A 22,579-nucleotide genomic window follows, 5' to 3' on the forward strand; every position below is an offset into this window, starting at 1 on the left:
CCCAGGGGGGGGGCGCAACAACATTTTAGCTTCTTGGATCGAGATCCGCCAAAAATATGCGGATTCACGGACCCGGAATTTAAGGGCAAAATATCAAGCCAGAACTGAAACGTGCTCTCAAACCCCAAATCTTATCTGTTGAAAAGAGTGATCGTTTAAAATTTCCTGAACCCTGTATGATTCACAAAGTTTGGCATAAAAATAAGCGAAGAAAAATTCTTCTTTAAATAAAAATGATGTTGATCTACGAACCTTAGGGATTCGCCAGATCGAGGCATATCGGCCACGCCCCTATTCTCCACACCTTTAAACCGTCCGGCTCTAACCTGGGAACTCATATATTTATCTGTAACAGATATAATATAGAATCACTTTCCTGCAGCTCTCAGGTCTTTGATAGGTTGAAAATCTATCACAAACATACTTATTAGGTTTAATATAAGAATGCCAACAATGGCTTAGAATATCAATAAACATAATAAATGTAAATGAGACTTTAAGGATGTTTTCCTGGTGGTTCTAATGGCTATTTACTCAATAATTGAGGTCTAATCTCATTGTATAATTGTTATCTGAAATGGTACAGATCTTCAGATAAATACTAATCAGACGATATTTCTCATGTAAATATAAAGCACAAATATACAAATATAAAACACCAGGACAACATCTGGGTTGGCTGGATCTCTCTCTGTTGTCTCTTTCCCAGTCCTTAAAAATGACTTTCATTAGAGGAGCAATCTTAGCTCAACAAATGAGTAAATCTTAAAGAAAGGGTTACTGAATCCGGATCAGGATCCATTTTTTTCAGGGCGGATTCTTGATCCGAAACCGCATCAAAATGGCATGGATCCTAAGCACTGACTGGAATAGTTTATAACAGATGGGAGAGCGTTGTCAAACGTTTGCATATTAACAAAGACCCTCAATTTGATATTATTGGTTTTTTAAAGTTTACTTTGTCAATTTCTTTTCCTTAAAAAATTGATATTTTATTATTAGTCCAATCTTTGGCCAATATGAGGTGTAAAGGCAGGGTTGGGTTCAGCTGCTCAGGGTAAGAAAGGAGGAAAACAAACTCATTTGAAACGAGTTTATACTCTTTAAAAGTTCCTGTCTCTCAGATTTAATTTACTAGGTGAACCTACTGTTGAGTCTAACTACTCCTCCATCCTGGTGTAATAAAGGAAAACTACTCCTAGATTCTCCAGGTTAACAATTACTCATGATATATTTTATTTTACAATCCAAAATAAAAAAGGGGTAAGGAAAAGTATGAAAAGGGGGATAAATAACCCCCCGAATCCCACCGTCCCTGCCCTTTAGCCCCTTCCTTTCTGAATTTGCTTACTTTAGGATGTTCATCTCTCTACTCCATGCTTGAGGACTCATACGAGACAAATAAAGAGAAAGCTCTCAATATTCTGAGAGATGCACCACCGCATCTTCTAGGTATTTAATGAAACTATTAATAAAAAATAACAAACTATAAATAAGTAATGAAAAATCTAAAAAATAGGTAAAGCCATATAAAATACAAAAGAGAAAAAAATTGACAAACAAATCCATCGTTTTTATTAAAAAAGTATGACAAAAATAAATTTAAAAATTTCAATAAGAGGAAAATGTTCTTATTGAGGCAAAAATAACGGTCTCACGACAGGCCTTGTCTAGGTCTCAATAACCCTGAGCGTGTGCGGGAGATATTGTCTGAAATCCACGAGTTGGTTGTCAGCTGTAAACCAAGCTGTTGCATGACAGCTGGATATAAAATGAAGCTGCTGCTAGAAGCTCCAGCAGCTGCCTGGGTTCTAGCAGATGCACTAGGGATTAGAACTGCAGGTCAGTTGTCTTTTAAAATATCCATAAAAGATGTTTTTTGTGAGAGTGAATGGGGTAAGCTTTTGGAAAGCAACTTTTTTCTATTAAAGAAAATAATGAATATGTTACTTGTTAGTCTACTAAAATTTTGTTAAAAACTTATTTGAAAATTGAAGCTATGTGTAACCACTAACAAGAGTAAAATTGTAATGAAAATTGCTCTACCAGAGCCCGCGATTTAAAAAACTCGGAGAAATACGGCTCGGGTCTAAGCTGTCGTTGGACCTTATTTACGGTTTGAGCTTTCGGATTAAAGCTGCATCTTATTTTTCACAGAGTTGAAAAAAACCGGTTTAATATTCTATTTGGCGGATTTTCATTGTAGGAATTGGCGCATTCCCAGTTTTTATGAGAACAAGACGCAACATTGAGCCTTATTTTCCACTAAAACCAATCATGGTCGGTTTTATTTTCATTGGGCCTAACTCCTTAAGTCGAACCTAAGATCTCGCAGCTGTCAATCACGTTACACAAGCTGTCGTTAGAGTTGGGTCGAAGATTGGGTCTTAAAGTTGGGTTTAAGGAATTACGACTCGAGCCAAAGTTTTGAATTAACATTTATAGATTCACTACGTTTTAAATCTTTAAATATTGGGACAGGTCTCATCCCATGGGTTTTAAATAAAACATTTTTGTTTGTTTAAGAGGGTTGGGAGGGTAAACTTCTAGTCTATGTTAAAGAATCATACACCATCGTCCATCATGTTACCAATTAAAAGAAATTATACAAATTGAACAGGAATTAGCAAGAATTCAATTCCTTTAGAAATAAGGCCTAGTTTTGATTAAAACTGAAAAATTAAAAATTTGAAAAATATCCAATTTATAACTCTGAAACCATGATTCAAATAGAGAAAGAAGGATGAAAATTAGGAAAGTAATTTAAAGCTATGGGAAGATACCTCTAGGATTTGAGTAAAAATTGAATTGAAATCAGGAGACCTTGACGGATCCAAATATTTTTTTTAGACTTCTTGATAATTATACTAAACCCCAGTTCAGGTTCAGGTCATTTGTGTTTGATTTACATGATTTCTCTCTTATATAAAAGTTGATAGAAATGAAATAATCACCACATTACCCTTAACAACTTTGACTGATGTGTCGTACTTATAAAAGTTAATCTACAAAAACGTTTGTAATTGCTGAAAACTTTGTTGGTAAGGTGTTATATATTTAAAAATATCAATATCCACTTTATAGAATTTGCAGAAAATAACTACTTATGCATTTTTCAAACCCGCTTTTAATTAAGAATGTTTGGTAATTTAGAGGCTCTCAAGAGAATCAGCTGTGTGAGCTCACACTCTGCGTAGCTTACATCGGGTTTTACAGCAATTCAATCGATTTTTAAGATATTAAGATATTTACACGATGAATAGTCAAATGTTCAAAGAGTACCGTTGTAAATCTTGCGATGCACTCTTTTCATGGAGGCTATTTGACATTCCTCCCTTTAATGTGAACATGTTTAGAGAGTGGTAAGGTAAGGTTCTATGCTGGAGTATATATGAGGAACCTTCTAGCTCAACAATTACAGGTAGGTTGGATAAAATGTATTTTAAATTCCAAACTTGGTCCCACTCAAATATTTATTTTAGACCATTATTTGGTTCGCGGTGATATATAGTTTTTGGACAGAAATTTCCCCTTCATCGAGAAAGTTCCAGCCTTTTCAAAGTTATAGTTTTTCTTTAGCTTTAGCGATAATTACTTTATTTATAAGCACGTCTATAATGAAAAAATTGACTAGTAGTAATAATTATAAAATTTATTTTCATGGAGAATATAGGATTGTACAGATTTTTTATACGTTTTTTTTCCCTGAAAATGTACGGATTTTTGCACGAAATTTTTTCCAACGATTCTTGGCCACCCTGTATTGTTCTTTTTGCTTAGGGAGCTGAAAATAACCTGCTTGAAGCAGCTGGAGATGGTCCTATGTATGGAGTAATTTACGTGCTTAGGTAAACCAAACCAAACATGGTAAATACAATGTCATCACAAATATTAAAAAAAATATGGTGGTAAATTTCTATAAATACTTAATAATGTTTCTTGATACTTGATACTTGATACTTGATACTTGATAAATACTTGATGGTAAATCCAGGGTGAATTCATGGTTAAGCTAAGATAACAAGGTTGAAATATTAAACTATATTAGATGTATCTACGAAGACCTTGTGGAGGATGAGGTGAATGAAGACTGGAGAAGGTTGACTAAGGACCTCATTACCCTCGGCTACACGGTTTCAAGGGTAGTAGCATCAGTTGTAGCCAGCAACTCACCAGAGGGACATCTTCCAATGGATAATGTAAGTAGAAGTAGTATTTTCAAATTTATTTTATTTTGGTTTTATTAATTTATCCAGGAATGTATATAATTCCAATTTTATTATTCTTACCCCCCCCTCTCTCTCTGAATTTTTTTTTATTTCCTACCCCAAATTCGATAACTAAAAAGATATATTTTTTTAAGATTTATACTGCAGTGCATAATAAACCCTTTAAGGATGCATTTTGCAAAGATGGCGCCGCAGGAAAATTTTATTAAACTTTTGGTATTGTGGTAATGGGAGTACTGGCAAAGAAGTTTTGATTGATAATTTGTCAGTACTGGAGTATTTTTTTCTTATAAATCATTTCCCATCACTTAAATGGGAGGGGGGGGGGGGAAGGTGTTTTATGTTCTCCAGAAAATATAGCTTGTTCTGAATGTGTGGGCGTAGCGCAAATTTTTTTTTTTATATTTGACTAGGAACTATCGCTCCAACCCATCACTTCCCTAAATTCCCCTTTCCTTATTCGCGAACCTACCATAATGTTTTCCCCTACTCCTTCCCTTCCCTACATTCCCCATACATTCTCCTTCTACTTCCCTACCTTCCTTTTCCCTTCCCTACCTTCCCTGTGGTCCCCCTAATCCCTAATTTTACCATTCCCTCTCAACCTTCCTCTTTCCCTCTCAACCTTCCAGTTTCCCTCGCAATTTTCCCCTTTCCCTCCCTACTTTTCCCCTTCCCTACTTTTCCCCTTCTTTACTTTTCCCCTTCCCTACTTTTCCCCTTCCCTACTTTTCCCCTCTCTACTTTTTATCTCCTTTCCTCCCTGTCCACTTCCCTCCCTACCTTTCCCCCTTCCCCACCTATCCCTTTTGTTCTGTTGTTACCCTTCCCCTTTTACTTTCCTTTTTTCCCCTTTTCCTTTTCTTTCCCCTTTTCCTTTTTTTTCCCTCTTTTTTTTCCTTTTTCCTTCCCTTCCCCTCCTCTTGGGTCATTTGGGGGGAAAGAATTTTATACACCCCTAAATCCCAGCCAAAATGATTCAGAGCGCAAAATGATTCTGAAGTATTTAGATTACTATGAAGTATGATTTAAATTTTTAAAGAAACCATAGATGCACACTGCACAGTGGACACAATCTTTTGTTTTAAGATATACATAATATCGTTTCATGTAAATTTTCCCTCTAATATTTAAATACTTTTGAACATCTTAGAACTCATTTATATAAGGATATTGACGCTATGAAGCAGCTGCAAAGAGCCCTGGAAAGATCATTAGGATCACGTGACCCCCCAGCTGACCGCCAGCTGCAACCTGGGAAACAGGAAACTAGAGCGTCAGATAAGGATTTCAGTATTCAGTGTGCACTATTAGATAAGGTATAGTAAACTAAATATTTGTAGAAAAAAATATTGTTGAAAAATGGTTGTAGCATTTTACAAGTTTTTTTTTTAAATGCAAATTGTTCCTATTATTTATGTACTTGTTTAGGAAGATACTTTGATTTATGTCTTCTTTACTTTTTAATTGTGTTTTTTTTAATTTTAGTACTGTAAAGTTCATTTTCACAGCAGTGTTATGTTTATTGTATAATTTATATATGTAATATGTGAGTTAGTTTATATATACACTAGGTTTTAGGGTGCTTTGCACCCTCACGTTTCTATTAACAATTTTAGCTTTGAACTTTTGAAAGTCGCCATTTTCCGAGTTTTCACATATTTTGTATTTCCCTGGTCCTGGACTTAATAAACTTAAGTATTGTAAATGTAGCTCTATATTTATAGGCTGTCATGCGCTTGGTTATTTTGTCATCTGCCCTTTTATTATAGTAAGGTATTTATTTAACAATTTTGTAATATAGGTTGTTGTAAGTGATGTATTCTCTGATGAAATTGTAGAAAACATTCTGGAGGGAATCCTTGAGAAAGCTGTAAACAAGGATACACCAGTACTCAACCACACTCAGGGTCATGCTGTACATCCTTTGGATCACACAGTACATCTTGAGCAGGAGCTGAGGAAACTAGATCAATCCAAAGATGTAAACATGGAGGAGGAGGAAGAGGAAGAAATTAACTTGGATCTCAGTGAAATTGGAATTGTCAAGGTTTGTCAATTTTCCACATGTAAAAAGTGGCTAATGCAGTGATATATCACATATGTGTGATTTTGTTGACAGGTGTTGACCAGATCTTTTTTTTATAAATTTGCTTGTCTTTAAGGTTTTCTTTCTGTAATGATTATAATCCTAATATTATTAAGAGAAATAGTTCAGGTGTGGAGAGCTAATGTGCACTATGTAGACTGTAGAGTTTACCCCTTGACGCATTTTTTGAACATTGTTAAAATATTAAGGCTAAGGAGGTTTCCTCCCAGATGTTGCTGCTCTGTGCCTGGAGATCAGTGAAGGAGCTCTCTTTGTTCCTCGGAGATCTTTGCTCCAGAGATTCTTCTGCAACAGGTTACAACTGGAACTTACTTTTGAGATTCGACTGATTTAGAAGTTTCGCGGGCTCTTGCCATAGTCATTTCCTTCCCAGCCTAATATACTTTATGATGAATCAGATATGAAGTTTTTAAACTAATTGTCTTAATTTTCTACCATTCTTTTAATTTGTACATCAATAATCCGCAAACTGTTCTTTTAAAGATTTTTGTAAACTCAATTCTAAAGATATCTCCCTTTCTTTGGATTTTCTATTAATTGATCTTGATTCTTGGTTTAGGTTCTGGTTTACTTAGCTCTGATCTGGTTTTAGAGATATCTTCTATTAATTGATATTGGTTTAGGTTTTGGTTTATTTAGCTCTGATCTGGTCTTAGAGATATCTTCATTTCTTATTGATTTTCTATTAATTGATCTTGGTTTAGGTTCTGGTTTACTTAGCTCTGATCTGGTTTTAGAGATATCTTCTATTAATTGATATTGGTTTAGGTTTTGGTTTATTTAGCTCTGATCTGGTCTTAGAGATATCCTCATTTCTTATTGATTTTCTATTAATTGATCTTGGTTTAGGTTCTGGTTTACTTAGCTCTGATCAGGTTTTAGAGATATCTTCCTTTCTCGTAGACTTTCTATTAATTTATCTTGGTTTAGGTTCTGCTTTACTTAGCTCTGCTTAGGTTTTATAGATATCTTCATTTCTTATGGATTTTCTATTAGCTGATCTTGGTTTAGGTTCTGGTTTATTTAGCTCTGATCTGGTTTTAGAGATATCTTCTTTTCTTATGGATCTTCTATTAATTGATCTTGGTTTAGGTTCTGGTTTACTTAGCTCTGATCTGGTTTTAGAGATATCTTCTTTTCTTATGGATCTTCTATTAATTAATCTTTGTTTAGGTTCTGGTTTACTTAGCTCTGATCTGGTTTTAGAGATATCTTCTTGTCTTTTGGATTTTCTATTAATTGATCTTGGTTTAGGTTCTGGTTTGCTTAGCTCTGATCAGGTTTTAGAGATATCTTCATTTCTTATGGATCTTCTCTCCCAGACTAAACATCGAGGAGCATTTGAGCAGGCTTATGTGGCCTTCACTAAGGAATCTTCTCATGGATAAATTGGGCAATAGAGTTAAGGACAATAAATTTACTTTTTTAATTTCATATGAAGAAATTATTTATAAATTGGAAAGAAGTTGGGAAAGGAAACAAATCCTAAGAATTAAAAATTGAATTGTTTAAAGGGTAAAGGAGCACGTTTAAGAAAGGTAGAATATTGAAATAGTTAGAACAGTTATGAAGCTACTGGTCACGTCATTGTGAAATCAACGTCTCGCACATGTTTTATTGAAATCCAATGAGCAAAATCTTCAGTTATGTGAATGTTTATGGAGATCAAGTATGACTCTCCCTTTAGAATATATGTGGCCAGACTCTCCCTTTAGAATATATGTGGTTAGACTCTCCCTTTAGAATATATGTGGCCAGACTCTCCCTTCAGAATATATGTGGTTAGACTCTCCCTTTAGAATATATGTGGTTAGACTCTCCCTTTAGAATATATGTGGTTAGACCCTTCAGAATTTATTTGGTTAGACTCTCCCTTTAATATATCTGTATTTAGGCAATAGTTAGCACAGAACCTGATCCCTCTAGTCCAGTATTCAAGGGAGCAATGGATAAACTAATAGGAATATTATCATTTATAAAAATACTTTACAAACATAACAGAAAGGAGTATGTTTGAGCTATTGTTACAAATATAAAACTATCACATAAAACATCTAGGGCTGCATTAAGAAAAATTGAGCTTCGTCGCCGAACTACCCACTGCCGGTTTAAATTTGAACCACTGATTTAAGGTTAAAGCTTCAGGAAGGATTTGAATCGGTGATTTTAGAAAACTGATCCAACTTCTTCTGTTTTTAAGCTGCAATTTGTTAAATATTTTCGACGATTTTCTATTAATTCTTAATAACTAAATGTTGGAATGAATAAAGGCATATTTTTTATTCTGAATTGACAAAAACATCCCATCAGTCCACTCGGTTCAGTCGTTTCAACATTTCAGTCGTTTGGCAAACAAAGAAAAATATCTGAATAGATGATACTACTGAGTAGATCTAGCAAGAGATGGTTCTGCTGAAGAGAAGTTCAGGGTTCATGCGTGTAATATCCTGAGAGCACTCTTCAGGGATACAAGATTAGCTGACTCTGTTGCAGGTGGAACTATTTATTTATTTCAAAAAGCAATTTTTAACATAGTTTTTATTCCTAAGCTGTAATAATTCAATCGGTTCTAGCAAGTTTATTTCAAATTTAATATATTTTACGAAAATATCGGATGGTATTATTGGTAAATGTATCTGTAGGTTATGTGGAGGACGGAATTAAGGTTTCTATCAATGGTTTTGAAGCATCTAGCTGGGCAGAGAGAAATTCGGGAACTCTTCTTTTCAGGTTAAACTATTTCAGATTTTTTCTTAGGAACTTGTTATGTTATTTTGAGTGGCCGCGATATTCTTGAGGTTCTATCTTCTGTTGAAGATATTTCTGAAAATTTCTGAAAAGATCAAAATCGCGTCCCATACAAAGAAAGTTTTCTTGAATACATTATTATTAATTTCACGGCCGCAACCCTAGGACCCCCTAGCTGGTCCTAGCTCCGGGGATTGGTATATACATTGGTCTTAACAGGACCGACTTCATAACATTGGCCAACAAAACGCTTTCATTGTAGGTGTCAAGTTTAGAAGCACATACAAACATTGCATTACAGAACATAACTCAACGTAACATGTTAAAACAAAACCTTTAAGATTTAAACATATCTAAAACATAACTTATCCAACAACTAAACATGTCAAAATACAAAACATATCAAATTATAAAATATATGAAAAAAAAACCTTTCAAATCAAAACATATCAAAACTAGGCATCTTGAACTGTAATTAATTTTCACTTCTAAATAAAATTTTGATATGTTATGTTGATGTTTAAAATAAAATCAGACATACGTTTGGTATCCGATAGGTTTGTTATTGATAGGTTTTGGGGTGTTTTATGTTTCGTTGTAAATATATTTTATTTCTTGATATGTTTTGTCACAATATGTTTTGTAGGAGATAAGTTTTGATTAAATAGGTTTTGTTTGATATGTTCTGTGATGATATGTTTTGTATGTGCTATCAAGTTTATCATTAAGATTTTTGTAAAATACGTTTAGAAACCTTTCAACGTTATATTTTATGATTTAGTGCTTTAATTACTCGAATATTTGGCGTAAAACGAGAGAAGGATTCAAGTGAACTCTCCGGAAAGAATTGTTTGACGGGAAAAGTTTTCTTCCAAAGATATCCGTCCTTGCACTCTTTCCTGTTGAGTAAACTGGACCGGGTTCAAGCTATCTCCGGTACACTTCACCTCCAACCAGCTCTATACCCAGTTCTACTCATTCTCTCCAGAGTCTTCCCGTCTCCGTCTGAATCCATGAACAATCCCTTTAAGCTCTCCTCCTTTATACCGTGTGTGGATGAGTGTTCTGGAAGTCCAATATTGGCAATTAGGAAACTTGCTGCTCGGGCACTTGTTCCGCTCATACCACCAGAGAATCTAGGTGAGAAATAGAGTTAGACATCGTTTTTAATTCTTTTTTTCACTTGTGCAGAGCACCTTTCATACTTGATTTAACTTGACTTCATCTAATTCTTGGCTTAGCTATGACTTGATTATTACTGCTTAGCACTTTGCAGAGCACACTTTTATACTTGATTTACATTATGAATTTTAAACATTTCATGTCCTTGAAGATTCTTGACTAGACTTGATAAATTTTTAGCTTAGACATTACTAGAGTTATTTATAAATAAATTTAGGACATAATTATGTTTTTATGCATGCGCCTTTAATACTGTAGAGTACGTTATACATGAGATAATTAATTTATATTGTAAATGACAGAATTGGTTAATTATCATGATAATTCTGAGATAATGTTTTGACCCCTATCACACAGTCAAAGTTAATTGAATAAAAGAGCACTGGAACCCTCCAAAGAAATTAACAGCTTGGTCTTGATTGGAAACAAAATAACAACTAGACTAGATCAGACTTGATTGATACCCAACCCAAATTAAAACTTGTGTCAAAATTATAGCAATTATCAAATGTAAAATACTAGTTTTCATTAAAAAATCATACAATACTAAGTAAAAACGGCTCTTTATAACTCACTAGGGAAATACTCATCATTCAAACTGAAAACTCTTGACTGGCAACTCTTGAATGATGGGTATTCTTAAGTTGGACATGGCTTAAATTATGATTTGATTTAATTTAGATGCTCCACTAAAATCGTCGGAAACGTTTTTGATGTGCAAGATAGTCTGCCAATAAATATTGCTTTATTTTTTTATAATTTTTACCTCTGGACCTTTTTCTTTTACCTTTTATATTAACACTTTTCGAATTTTTAAAAGTTATTTACAAAACTATGTGCAAAAGTTTCATAGTAGTTAATGCCATCATAAGAAAAAAACACTAAAAAGCTGAAAAATGCAACAAAACAAATATCATCGTGTTTTTTTAAAGAATTAACCAACTAAAAGGTATTGTAATGACAGATTATATTTTTTCAAAAATAACTTAAATAAAAAAATATTCATGATCTAGGTACAGTATGAAAGGATGAAATGGTTTTGGTTTTTGCAGTTTTTTAGTTAGTAAAAGAAACAAATATATCTTTCAATTTAATTGTTTTCTTTAGTTGAGTACGGAGAGAAGATAGTAAAGAAAATACTAAACTCTGCTCTGACCACAAACCAATTACATGGTTTTCTCCTTCAGCTGGTTCAGATAAAAAAATCTTGCCCAGCCCTTAGTGTCTCCAACCCTGATCTGGTAGATATCATGCTCAGGAGGAATACCTGTCTTCTCATCTCGGCAGAGTACTTGATCCTTGTTAACATGCAGAATGATACCAATATTGAGAACGTAGAACCTCTTGAAAATATTCTAAGGGAGAAGCTTTTTGACGAAAGGATTGAGTTGAATAGTAATCTGTCCTCGGAGGAAAGAATGACATATAATTCGGACGTTGGGGATGCTTCAGTGGATTCCAATATTTTGGAGGTTTCTGAGAAAGCTGAAGACATGAAAGTTTCTAATTCAGATCCTTCCCTCAGCTTGTGGAAACCACTCTTTTTTAAGGTTACTTAAGATTCTTAAAAAATACAAAAATACTTTTTTTTCAGCTTGTATTATGACCATTGCTCAATGGTGTATATTTTAATATAGTGTAAAAGTCAATTGAATTTTTTTTAATATAATTGACTTATATGATTAAAGGGAGTGTTCGCGAAAAATGAAAGGGGGTATAGGCTTAATGTGATAAAAAAAACGCTTTTGATCGCTACTAATTTTACTTCTATCTGTTGCGTCTATAAGGAGAAAATTGTTAAAGGCATCTCATACCGAATAACTTAGCGCCCATACAAATTCAGAAAATTGCAACATACGATCATCGATTATCTTTCGCCTCATTTGTGTATAGTTTATATTTTATAATATTTTTAGAAAACGTTTTAACGGATTTCGAAAAATGTGAGTGGTGCGCGGCATTCTTAGATAGTTGCGCAAGCGACAAGAGAAAATCAAATTCAAAACAAATTAATTTAAAAATATTATAAAATATAAACTATATAAAAATGTGGCGAAAGGTAATCGATGACTATAGGTTGTAATATCTAAATGATTTGTTTAAAATTAAATTGATTTTTTTACGGTCTAAGTTGTATGTTGCAATTTTCTGAATTTGTATGGGCGCTAAGTTATTCGGTATGAGACGTCTTTAACAATTTTCTCCTTATAGACGCAACAGATAGAAGTAAGATAAGTAGCGATCAAAAGAGCTTTTTTATCGCATTAAGCCTATACTCCCTTTCATTTTTCGCGAACACTCCCTTTAATAAAATAATAATTTAAATGTTCTTTGTTCAGGCTGCCGCTGAATTTCTGGTGAACCGAAGTTTTGTGAGCGCTGAATCCGGTCTTCTTCTTAAACTATTCCTTCATCAAGAGATAGAAGTTAGACTAGTATCCCTTCAACTGTATAAACAGTATCTAGGTACATATAGGAGCTAGACTAAACTGTAAAAAATATCTAGTTATATAAACATTTACTAGACTAGTTATAGTATTCTTTTATTAAAAACAATATTTACTATTTAGGTATAAGAAAAATAATTATATTGCACAAAAACTGGAGAAAAAAAATAATTTAAAAATATTTAAGTTAATGGAGGTGAAAGTACACTGAATATGGCAGATATCAGAAACATTATTTTCTGTGAAACCAAGGTATACTATTAAAAGTATTTATTATTGATTTTTGAATAGTTTCTTATTCCAGTTTCAGAAAAAACTTTATTTTTGATCATATATTTGTGAATTAGTTTTGTTTGAAATCTGTATTTTAATTTTTCTAAGACTACGCATATTTTGTTTTAGGACACGTGTATTTCTTTGCTATTGGAGGTCTGTTTTTATCTTCCAACTTTAACCTACCAGCAGTCAGATCTTACTCTAGTTCTATCCTTAGTTCAGGTTTAGATTTTACACTAGTTCTATCCTTGGTTTAGGTTTAGATTTTACACTAGTTCNATTAGTAATCATGGGAACTGAACGTTTTACTTTGCTAGACATTTCAGATGTTTGTAAATAAGTAAAAGACATCAGAAATCCTAATCAATATGTGTTATGTATGTATTTTGCTAGGTCTCCCAGTGTGATGGTATTCTAAGTGCTGGTGTAGAACTGGCGGGGAAACTGATCACTTTTCTCTCCAGTGGACCTCACGTGAATGGTTTAGAAGATCCCGGCGCATTGCCGCGTCAAAAACTTGATTACGCAGAAATATTAAAGCGGCTGAGTTGCGTAGAACAGAGTTCTGTAGTCAGATATTCAGTGGTTAAAGCTTTAAAGGTAAAATTTCGTAATGCATAAAAAGTGATATAAAGTCTAGATTTTTATCAAAAGTAACCCAATAAAAGTAAGAATAACATATTTTCATTTAGGCAAATACAAGTCTGTTAGTTTCTAACTCTAGGCTTGACCATGAAGAACGAATAGCATTTGTGGTCATGTGGTCTTGTCTCATAGGTAATAACTATTGGAATTAGAAGTTGTTGAAACAAATTTGGATTGTGGGGACATTTTTATAATTGGTTATTTTAGATTTTATTCATGATGACGAGGATGAGATAAGGAATGTCTGTATTAGCATTAATAAAAACTTGACAGGTAATAAAGATATCTTTTTCATATTTTAATCGTTCTATTACAATTTGATTTCAGGAGAAGAATTTAGTGAGGAATTGACTGCAACATCTTTAATTAATCAATGTTATCGCTGTGTTGGTAAACAATGGCCCGCCGCCGTCGTTCTGGTGGTTCTTGGGAACATACTGAAGTATATGCTAGACACAGACCAGCAAGGGGGAGCAGACCTGGACACAGATAAAGCATTTGACAAGGTCAGTCAATGTTACTGCATTATTGGTATTGATTTGCATATCTTGTTGTCTCTTATAACTACATTTTTTTAATTTAGGGAGAAATGAACTCTTTCCGAGAACTTGAAATCACCTGCACAACCTTACTAACACCTCTGACCGCTTTTATTCAACAGTTGTCCCCGAAGCTGTTGCATAAGGCTGTCACGGAGCAGCTGCCGGTGAACTTACTGGTTATTTTACTGCCACATCTTCCAGGCGGGGTTATCGTGTACTCAGTTCAACAGCTGCTAGAGTACTGCAAGGTAAGGAATTAAATTGTACGACTGTGCATGCTTGAGAACATGTTTGTTTACAAAACTGAAAAACAAAAATAATTCATAATTAAAATATTAATAATTCTAATTAAGGTTTATGATGAGTGGGACGACTTTGATCGGAGATATCTACGTCAGATGGTGAAAGCTTTGGCTCCAGTCAGTATAGTGAACCCAGCATAGTTCCCATTGTGGTTACTTGAAACATGTTTTTCGCCAATCTTCTTTCTGATGATTTCAGTTTACACTATACATGTTGTTATAAAGCTATTTCTTTTTTTCAGAACTATGGATTGGAAAAAGCGGAAATTTCCGCTTAAACTGCAAGTGGATGATATTGAAGAAGCTTTGAAGGAGAGAAAATTTTTAGGTTGAATTTCCAGCAAACTGTTTAAATGACCTTATTTTTCAATGCCATTTTTTTCTGAATTTGCCTCTGTTTCTTGTCGAATGAAAAGAAGAAATGTGTTAGTCCTGGTGCACGGAATTAATGGTAATCGTTTTTGATCGCTAAAACCTAGATTGCCAAACCTGATAGTTTTTTCAATAATCGTTAAATGCTGGAATTTTTAAGTGGTTTCATTCTTTGGGAAAACTGCTTATTCAGCCAGATCAAATAAAGGAAAGACTAGCTTTAAATTCATGTTTCTTTTAATTGTCTAGTTTTTCCCACATCAATAACTGTTCCGTTACTCGTCTCTTATTTATTTATGTTGCGTCGCAACCACCTCTTATCCTCCTTTGGTCGCTTTCTGTACCTTCAGTTTTATGATCATTAGTGTATCCTGATTTCTTTACAAAAATACCAGAATACTTCATCAAGAGTGAGAAACATTTACAATATGAAATATTCTATTTACCAATTATGTCTTTCACATTCCTGGTTTTGTGATCAACAAATGGCTTTTTGTTCTTTCTCTTTGCAGCCTTTATTTTTAGCCTTTCCTCTTTTACACCCCTCCCCCCCTGTGCTGAGCCTAGTATCAAGCACAGGTCTGTACATTGATGAATGTACGGGAGGATCAGATTACTCCAGTAGTGAAGGATCGGATAGGAAATAATATCATAATCATTTGCATGGTTTAAGTTTGAGTGGAGCTATCAACCTTGGATATCTTCTTATTCCGTATAGTGTATATATCTGAGATCAGTTTATTTTTGACACCGGAAAAGATAGTCCGTTTAGTTTCAAATGTAATGTATAGTCGCTAAATTGAATCTGATTTAGTCACAGATCCAGATTTTCAAAATTAAATATGATATCCAACATATTCTGACAATGTTCTAATATGACGCTGTATGAAAACATCTATAAACTGTATTACCGCTCTTTATTTTTGATTTAAAATTTCATCTCAATTTTGGTGTAAAGTCGGCAGGACATCCCTATCATTATGATTTGATTTGCTTTGATGTTAATTATGGTGGAATTAGATCTGAGATTGAGATGACAGTAGACAAGGATAGAGATGTGGTGTTCCTGCACATGCGCAGCTGCATGGACGCATTCACTATGGCGGAGAAGTGTAAGGTAATATACACAATTAATGGATAAATAGATAGATAAGTTAATAAATTTCTAGTGGTTTCAGTGAGGATTTAATGTATTAGTCATCATGGAGGTTTTAGGGATGATTTAATGTATTAGTAATCATGGAGATTTCAGGGAGGATTTAGTGGATTAGTATTCATGGAGGTTTCAGGGAGGATTTAATGGATTAGTAATCATGGAGGTTTCAGGGAGGATTTAATGTATTAGTAATCATGGAGGTTTCAGTGAGGATTTAATGTATTAGTAATCATGGAGGTTTCAGGAAGGATTTAATGGATTAGTAATCATGGAGGTTTCAGAGAGGATTTAATGTATTAGTAATCATGGAGGTTTCAGGGAGGATTTAATAAATTATTAATCTTGGAGGTTTCAGGGAGGATTATTAGTAATCATGGAGGTTTCAGGGAGGATTTAATAAATTAGTAATCACGGAAGGATTCAATGAATTAGTAATTATTGAGGGTTTAAAAGAATCTATCACTTTGGATTTAATTAATGAAAGGATTTAATTTATTAGTAATGATGGAGGTTTCATGGAGGATTTTATGAATCGATCACATGGAGGTTTGATGAAAGGATTTAAAGGATTAATATTTCTGGAGGTTTTAGGAGGAAGGATTTAAAGGATTAATATTTCTATAGGTTTGATGAAAGGATTTAAAGGATTAATATTTGTAGAGGTTTGATGAAAGGATTTAAAGGATTGATATTTTTTGAGGTTTAATGAAAGAATTTAAAGGATTGATATTTCTAGAGGTTTAATGAAAGAATTTAAAGGATTAATATTTCTAGAGGTTTGAGGAAGGATTACTGAGTAAGGGATTACTAAGCTTCTGGTCTAGTAAACGTTATGAGTATGCTAAAGCTCTTCTTTTCCTATTCCAGGGATGAATATTAACATCTCAACAGTATATTTATATTTCACCAGTATGTTTTTTGTTTATTTTATCACATGGTTATTTAATTGAGATGATGAAGATTTATCGTATAAGGTTTCCCACATTCTGGTGTGTGTTCAGGTATTTATTCATTTCTTATTTATTTATTCTTGTTTGGATTTTAACAAATTTATTTTGATTAAATGGCATAATTTTGAATATTTGGTAAACCAGTGGATTAGATTTTTTCATCGATTGATTGCTTAAAGGGACTGTAAGCTTAATTTCAAGTGACCCTCAATGCAAAGATCACAAGGTCCGATTCACAACGGTACCCTTAGAAGCTTTGCCTGATCAAGCACGAATTGGATATCAATGTTTATAAGATTGAAAACTAAGTGTTTTAAATTGTGGTTTCTCTTCAAAGTGTCATGTTGCAGAAATTGCCAGGTGTAAACGCTTTTAAACATTATCCTCCTCAATCTTGAGGTTTCAAGAGCATCGTTGGGATCGCATCGGGCTTTGCCATTTCTGCAATAAGGTTCACGCTTGCAGTCCCTTTAATGCTTGACTTATTGATTTATCTTCCTTGTTATAGCCTGGTCATACTGTGGATATATCCTATGTCCATCTGTTCAAGTCCTTGGACAATCTTCGCAACAAACTTCAGGCGAGACGAGATTAATTGATAGAAAATTAGAAATATTTGTTAAACCCTTCCTTCCTAGAGTATTAACTTTTTTCCTGTGGAAAAGGTTTCTGAAAACCCCTTTCCCGGCGGAATTTCCGGCCGAAACAAAAACTTTTACGGCGAAAAATTTTCAGGAATTTCCGGCTTCCTGTGGAAATTTCCGTGACGGAAAATTATCGGAATTCCGTTTTCCGATTCATCTTTTCCGGTAATTATAATTTCCGCCGGAAAAAATTCTGGCGGAAAATTGGATACTCTTACCCTTTCTCTTTTCTCTTTCAACCTCATAAAAATTGTCTCCCTGTTTTTTATCAAATAATGATTGTATAGAAATGCTTTTTTTCTCCTAAAAGACTAATTGTTCACCTTGAATGGGATTCTAAAAAAAAGTTGTTTTTTTCTTTACAGGGTGCAGTGGCAAAACAGATTCGAGATATTCCAGGCTTAAACAGGGTAAACATTTTCAAATTATTATGTTTATAATTCACTATTGGCAAATAAAAAGCTTCATGTTATGCAATGATAATAGTTGATTATTTATGAGATAAATAGTACATACTCCTAACAGAATTTTGATATTGCTAAAGTGGGTGTTTGCGGAAAAGGAAAGGGGGTGGAATCAAATTTGGATTCGATCACTACTAATTTTACTTCTATTTATAGCGTCTATTATTAGAAAGGGAGGGGTGGTTTCCTGGTAACACTTGTGTTATTTGGGGAGTCATACTAGATAGATGTAAATTCAATAAGTTGCAAAGATAAAGTAATTAACAAAACTAGAAACCAAATCAAATCATATTTAAATATGAATATTTAACTGGATTAATAATTAACTGGATTAAACAACTTAAAAATTAGATCCTATGAACAAAAACGGTAAAACTCGCTAGGGAAATACCCAACATCCAAACTTAATAAACTGTGTAGCAATCCCTGGATGTTAGGTATTCTAAAGTGGGCGTGGCTCAAATTTGGTCGTGTGGCTGGGCGCTTTGCAATTACAAAGTAAATAAAAAGTATCATTAAAAGTATATTTATCTTATAAACAGAAGACCGGGCTGAAAAACCAGGAATGGGGAGGACTTGAAACTCCAATCCCCTACTGGAGTCTTAGGCCATCCCTGCAACTTATGATTTGATTTGATTTGATTTGATACCACTCAAACCGTAAATAAAAAATATTATATTTACAACAGATCTTTTAAATGTCATATACATAAATTCTAGATTTTATTCAGTTCATTTTAAAGTAGTTAATATGTCATAATATTTTTATCTTGTTTTACCTCTTCGTTCATATATATTTGTTTGTATGTTAGCTGTAGTGGCCAAAGGGCTGGACCAAATGGGCTGACATTTTTTAGGGAACCCATGGGTGCTCGGGGAGTAACATAGGCTAAAAAATCGAAATTTTTATATCATAAAATAAAAATTTATAGCGATCAAATCCATATTTGATTCGGATTCTGCCTGATCATTTTTTGAAAACACTCAGCATTTAAGGTTTAATGCAGATTTTTTTCCAATCATAAAAAACTGATACTCCTAACTGTACTCCGCAAAAGAAAATACTTTTACTAAATAACTATAACTCTGTTTTTAACAATTCTTGAACATTAATTAAGGGTTTTTAGGACATTGTTTTGTATAATATTAAATCAAATCATTCTTTGCAGAGATTTCTTGAGTCATCCTTCCTATGAGACGGAGTTTCAATTCCCTCCCATATTCTGTTTTCAACCTGATCTTTTTCTTTTAAACTTTTTATTGGTTTGCGTAAGTTTATATTTAAAATTTTTGAATTGGAAATCATTACTGTTGTAAAGATCACAGCAGCACGGCCAAATTTAAGCCATGCTTCCATTTTGTATATGACAAAACTCAAAGGAAGAAAATGTAAATATTTATTGTTGATATATAAGGATTGGATAAAGCAGGGTCGACTTGGTTCTCCAAGGGTCCTTTTTCTCTTCCTCTCCGCACCAATATCCCTTAGAGGAACAAGAGGATTCAGGTATAGATAATACTTGTATTATATCTCCAGTCTGTCTATGACAAGAAATGGCATGAATCATAGGAAAGTATTTAAAATTATTACACTGCTAGGAAGGAAAAATAACGGTAGGTTGGGGGAGGGGAGGGTGTTGCTTATTTAGCGTTTTTCGTAGCAAAGAACCCTTTAGTTGGAAAAAGTTCATGAAGAAGGTTTTTAGGTTTTTAGGTTTTGCTTAAACTTGTATATATGATTCACTAAAACCCAAACAGACAAGGGTAAGAGACTAGAAGCAAAACAATTGGGCAATGGTATGACGTAAAATAGCCTACAGAACATGATAATTTGACGATAATAATGATAATAATGGTTAAAATGTAAATACTGTAAATACTGTAATTTCTGTAACTACCGTAACTATTGTAAATACTGTAATCTGTAATTTCTGTAACTACTGTAAATACTGTAATTACCGTAACTACTGTAAATACTGTAACTTCTATAACTACTGTAACTACTGTAACATACTGTAGCATACTGTAAAATACTGTAACATACTTTAACATACTTTAGCATACTGTAGCATACTGTAGCATACTGTAGCATACTGTAGCATACTGTAACATACTGTAGCATACTGTAGCATATTGTAACATGCTGTAACATACTGTAATATACTGTAGGATACTGTATCATACTGTAGCATACTTTAGCGTACTGTAGCATACTGTAGCATACTGTAACATACTGTAACATACTGAGATGAGAATGAGAATGAGAATTGTTATTGTTATTGTTAATGTTATTTTTATTGTTATTGGTATTGTTATTGTTATTGTTATTGTTATTGTTATTGTTATTGTTATTGTTATTATTACTATTATTTATCATTTCTCATTTGTTTCTAGAGATGACCGGAAAGATACGAAGCCAAACAAGAATCCTCCAATTAAACGTCTTGAAATCTCTCTTGAGGATCAGATCTACAGAATATTCAGAAAATCTAGGAAATTTTTAAATGACTTACTGGATTTTCAGATTTTTCGGTGATCATGGTCCCATTTTTTAATGCCATTTTTATTAAATGTATTCTAAACCTTAAAAAATTTTGGCACAGAATAATAACAAACATTGCGGCAAACTCACTTTTTGCGCTTCCGTCCAACTCTGAGTTTGTGTACGTTGAAACAGGTACCATTTTCTTCACTATTTAGAGACCTTCGAGTACATTTAGTTGATGAGTTGTTTTAAATAAAATTTAATTAACCTAAAAATTGTTTTCTTTTTTAAGTGTTCTTTATTAGTTCATTTTATAGAAATTTAACTTTTCAAAAGAAGGCATTTATTTCACTTTTATTTTTCTCTTGTATATATCCTAATCCGTTTTTTTTTCTTAAAATCAGAACCGTGAAAATTATGTTCTGGGAAATTTAAGTAATCTTTTTGTACTTAATCTTTTACAGGGGAGTCTGGATGTAAGATGGACCCCTGTACTGCAATGATGAACACCTGCTACTCCTTCATAAACGGGGAGACTAAGGACCAGTTCATGTTCTCAGGACCTTTCTACTCCCAGGTACGTGAATAAATTAATCAATTAACCGACCAATCAAATCATTATTTTAATCTATTCATAAATTGATATTTCGTCATATACAAATAAATCTTCTTTAGATCTTAATAATTGTAACGCGAAAAAATAATGTTGATTTGTTCAGTTTGAGGTTGAAGAAAACCAAAGCCGTCGAGGTTTTGCTAACTTTTTGAACCAGCACATCAATCAGGCATTTCAGAAAGGTAAATTCTTATCAGTTTTCAACCTTTAAATTTTTCAAAATAATTGGAAATTAGGATCAGGATCAGGCTCAGGATCAGGATCAGGATCAGGATCAGGATCAGGATCAGGATCAGGATCAGGATCAGGATCAGGAGTAGGAGTAGGAGTAGGAGTAGGAGTAGGAGTAGGAGTAGGAGTTTGGCGATAGAAATAAACGATTTTTCATCTGATATCTTATTTCGATCCCCCCGTCCCCCTTCTGGAAACAAATTTAGTTAATACCAAGCAATTCAACTTTCAAGTAAATTGTGTCTGCAAGTGAAAGCCGGACTTGACTTTGAAGTTTTACATTTAATTTAGAATAAATTGTTAATCTATAGGTTTCTATGACAACGTGAGTAAGTATAACTCTGGCGGTGTTCCCAGTCTTTGGGAGATTCCCACGCTCTCACATTGGATCCAGGTAAAAGGTTTGTGGTCGTAAGTTTCATGCAAGAAGCCTTTAAAGGGTTAACCCCTCAAGTAACTCGTGAGAACATGTGATAGAAGCAACTTAATTATTGTAATGTTTAATGTTAAATTTGATTTGAAAGTCAAATGTTGAATATTAACTATTTAGGTGGCTGATTGTCTCTTTAAGTTTTTTACCGAAACTTTAACTTCTGCAGAAGGTATGTCATATTAACCCAGAATCGTCAAAGCTAATTATTTGTCAAAAATGTCCTGGAATAAATTTGTTCTTTTATGGCAAGTTCTGTGCTCACATATATAACAAAACAACACCGTACAACTGTAAAGGCTTTGGGGTTTTGTAAATTTGGTGAAGCATTTTAGCAGAAAAAGAGGGGGTGGGTAATGATTTTTTATCACAGGGGTAGGGATTAAACATTGCTTTAAGAATGTAATTTGTATTAAGGATTTGATAATTCCCACGCCATGTGTGATCTTCGTGATGATTTGGAGATAGAAACCATTTTCTCAGAACTCAGGTCCACCTTTTATACCTGACACAGTATTACTATAATTTTTTTAATCTAGCAGGAAATAATTCATGTCTTTAATCCTTTTTTATTTACAGGTGTAAGAAAATTCTACCTCAGGCTGTATCTGTTTATGAAGAGGGTTTACCTCCTTTCTTCAATGCAGAATATCATAACGCTAAACTTCTACAAGCACTCTCTGTATTTAGTATGCAGGTAATAAGCAAATATTTAACGACATTCTTCCAACCATCATCGGGTACAATATA

At 33.5% G+C, this 22,579-nt stretch overlaps 2 protein-coding genes across 2 annotated transcripts in view; both read left to right on the forward strand.

Annotated features, from left to right (window-relative positions):
• The window catches only part of LOC111713752 (thyroid adenoma-associated protein), a 22,906-nt gene extending 8,181 nt beyond the window's left edge, over nucleotides 1–14,725 (forward strand). Inside the window, exons 19-43 of the mRNA XM_023488699.1 lie at nucleotides 1,139–1,211; nucleotides 1,357–1,452; nucleotides 1,675–1,842; nucleotides 3,357–3,421; nucleotides 3,781–3,848; nucleotides 4,049–4,199; nucleotides 5,399–5,548; nucleotides 6,034–6,279; nucleotides 6,528–6,633; nucleotides 7,594–7,709; nucleotides 7,984–8,064; nucleotides 8,234–8,300; nucleotides 8,731–8,832; nucleotides 8,982–9,069; nucleotides 9,869–10,227; nucleotides 11,377–11,819; nucleotides 12,609–12,735; nucleotides 12,904–12,968; nucleotides 13,119–13,214; nucleotides 13,386–13,592; nucleotides 13,685–13,769; nucleotides 13,845–13,910; nucleotides 13,965–14,143; nucleotides 14,221–14,427; nucleotides 14,533–14,725. Of these exons, the coding sequence (XP_023344467.1) occupies nucleotides 1,139–1,211; nucleotides 1,357–1,452; nucleotides 1,675–1,842; nucleotides 3,357–3,421; nucleotides 3,781–3,848; nucleotides 4,049–4,199; nucleotides 5,399–5,548; nucleotides 6,034–6,279; nucleotides 6,528–6,633; nucleotides 7,594–7,709; nucleotides 7,984–8,064; nucleotides 8,234–8,300; nucleotides 8,731–8,832; nucleotides 8,982–9,069; nucleotides 9,869–10,227; nucleotides 11,377–11,819; nucleotides 12,609–12,735; nucleotides 12,904–12,968; nucleotides 13,119–13,214; nucleotides 13,386–13,592; nucleotides 13,685–13,769; nucleotides 13,845–13,910; nucleotides 13,965–14,143; nucleotides 14,221–14,427; nucleotides 14,533–14,622 (3,501 nt within the window). The 3' untranslated portion in view covers nucleotides 14,623–14,725. The remainder of the gene's footprint in view (nucleotides 1–1,138; nucleotides 1,212–1,356; nucleotides 1,453–1,674; nucleotides 1,843–3,356; nucleotides 3,422–3,780; nucleotides 3,849–4,048; nucleotides 4,200–5,398; nucleotides 5,549–6,033; nucleotides 6,280–6,527; nucleotides 6,634–7,593; nucleotides 7,710–7,983; nucleotides 8,065–8,233; nucleotides 8,301–8,730; nucleotides 8,833–8,981; nucleotides 9,070–9,868; nucleotides 10,228–11,376; nucleotides 11,820–12,608; nucleotides 12,736–12,903; nucleotides 12,969–13,118; nucleotides 13,215–13,385; nucleotides 13,593–13,684; nucleotides 13,770–13,844; nucleotides 13,911–13,964; nucleotides 14,144–14,220; nucleotides 14,428–14,532) is intronic.
• Nucleotides 14,671–22,579, forward strand: part of LOC111713761 (protein SMG8) — a 16,044-nt gene continuing 8,135 nt past the window's right edge. Inside the window, exons 1-17 of the mRNA XM_023488710.1 lie at nucleotides 14,671–14,809; nucleotides 15,014–15,061; nucleotides 15,433–15,493; nucleotides 15,874–15,970; nucleotides 16,784–16,876; nucleotides 16,984–17,010; nucleotides 17,468–17,539; nucleotides 17,969–18,013; nucleotides 19,483–19,574; nucleotides 20,462–20,560; nucleotides 20,671–20,744; nucleotides 21,017–21,129; nucleotides 21,272–21,350; nucleotides 21,711–21,793; nucleotides 21,950–22,001; nucleotides 22,247–22,319; nucleotides 22,409–22,526. Of these exons, the coding sequence (XP_023344478.1) occupies nucleotides 14,671–14,809; nucleotides 15,014–15,061; nucleotides 15,433–15,493; nucleotides 15,874–15,970; nucleotides 16,784–16,876; nucleotides 16,984–17,010; nucleotides 17,468–17,539; nucleotides 17,969–18,013; nucleotides 19,483–19,574; nucleotides 20,462–20,560; nucleotides 20,671–20,744; nucleotides 21,017–21,129; nucleotides 21,272–21,350; nucleotides 21,711–21,793; nucleotides 21,950–22,001; nucleotides 22,247–22,319; nucleotides 22,409–22,526 (1,365 nt within the window). The remainder of the gene's footprint in view (nucleotides 14,810–15,013; nucleotides 15,062–15,432; nucleotides 15,494–15,873; nucleotides 15,971–16,783; nucleotides 16,877–16,983; nucleotides 17,011–17,467; nucleotides 17,540–17,968; nucleotides 18,014–19,482; nucleotides 19,575–20,461; nucleotides 20,561–20,670; nucleotides 20,745–21,016; nucleotides 21,130–21,271; nucleotides 21,351–21,710; nucleotides 21,794–21,949; nucleotides 22,002–22,246; nucleotides 22,320–22,408; nucleotides 22,527–22,579) is intronic.

This window comes from Eurytemora carolleeae, unplaced genomic scaffold (genome assembly GCF_000591075.1).
Source record: "Eurytemora carolleeae unplaced genomic scaffold, Eaff_2.0 scaffold29, whole genome shotgun sequence".
NCBI classification, from domain to species: Eukaryota; Metazoa; Arthropoda; class Copepoda; order Calanoida; family Temoridae; genus Eurytemora; species Eurytemora carolleeae.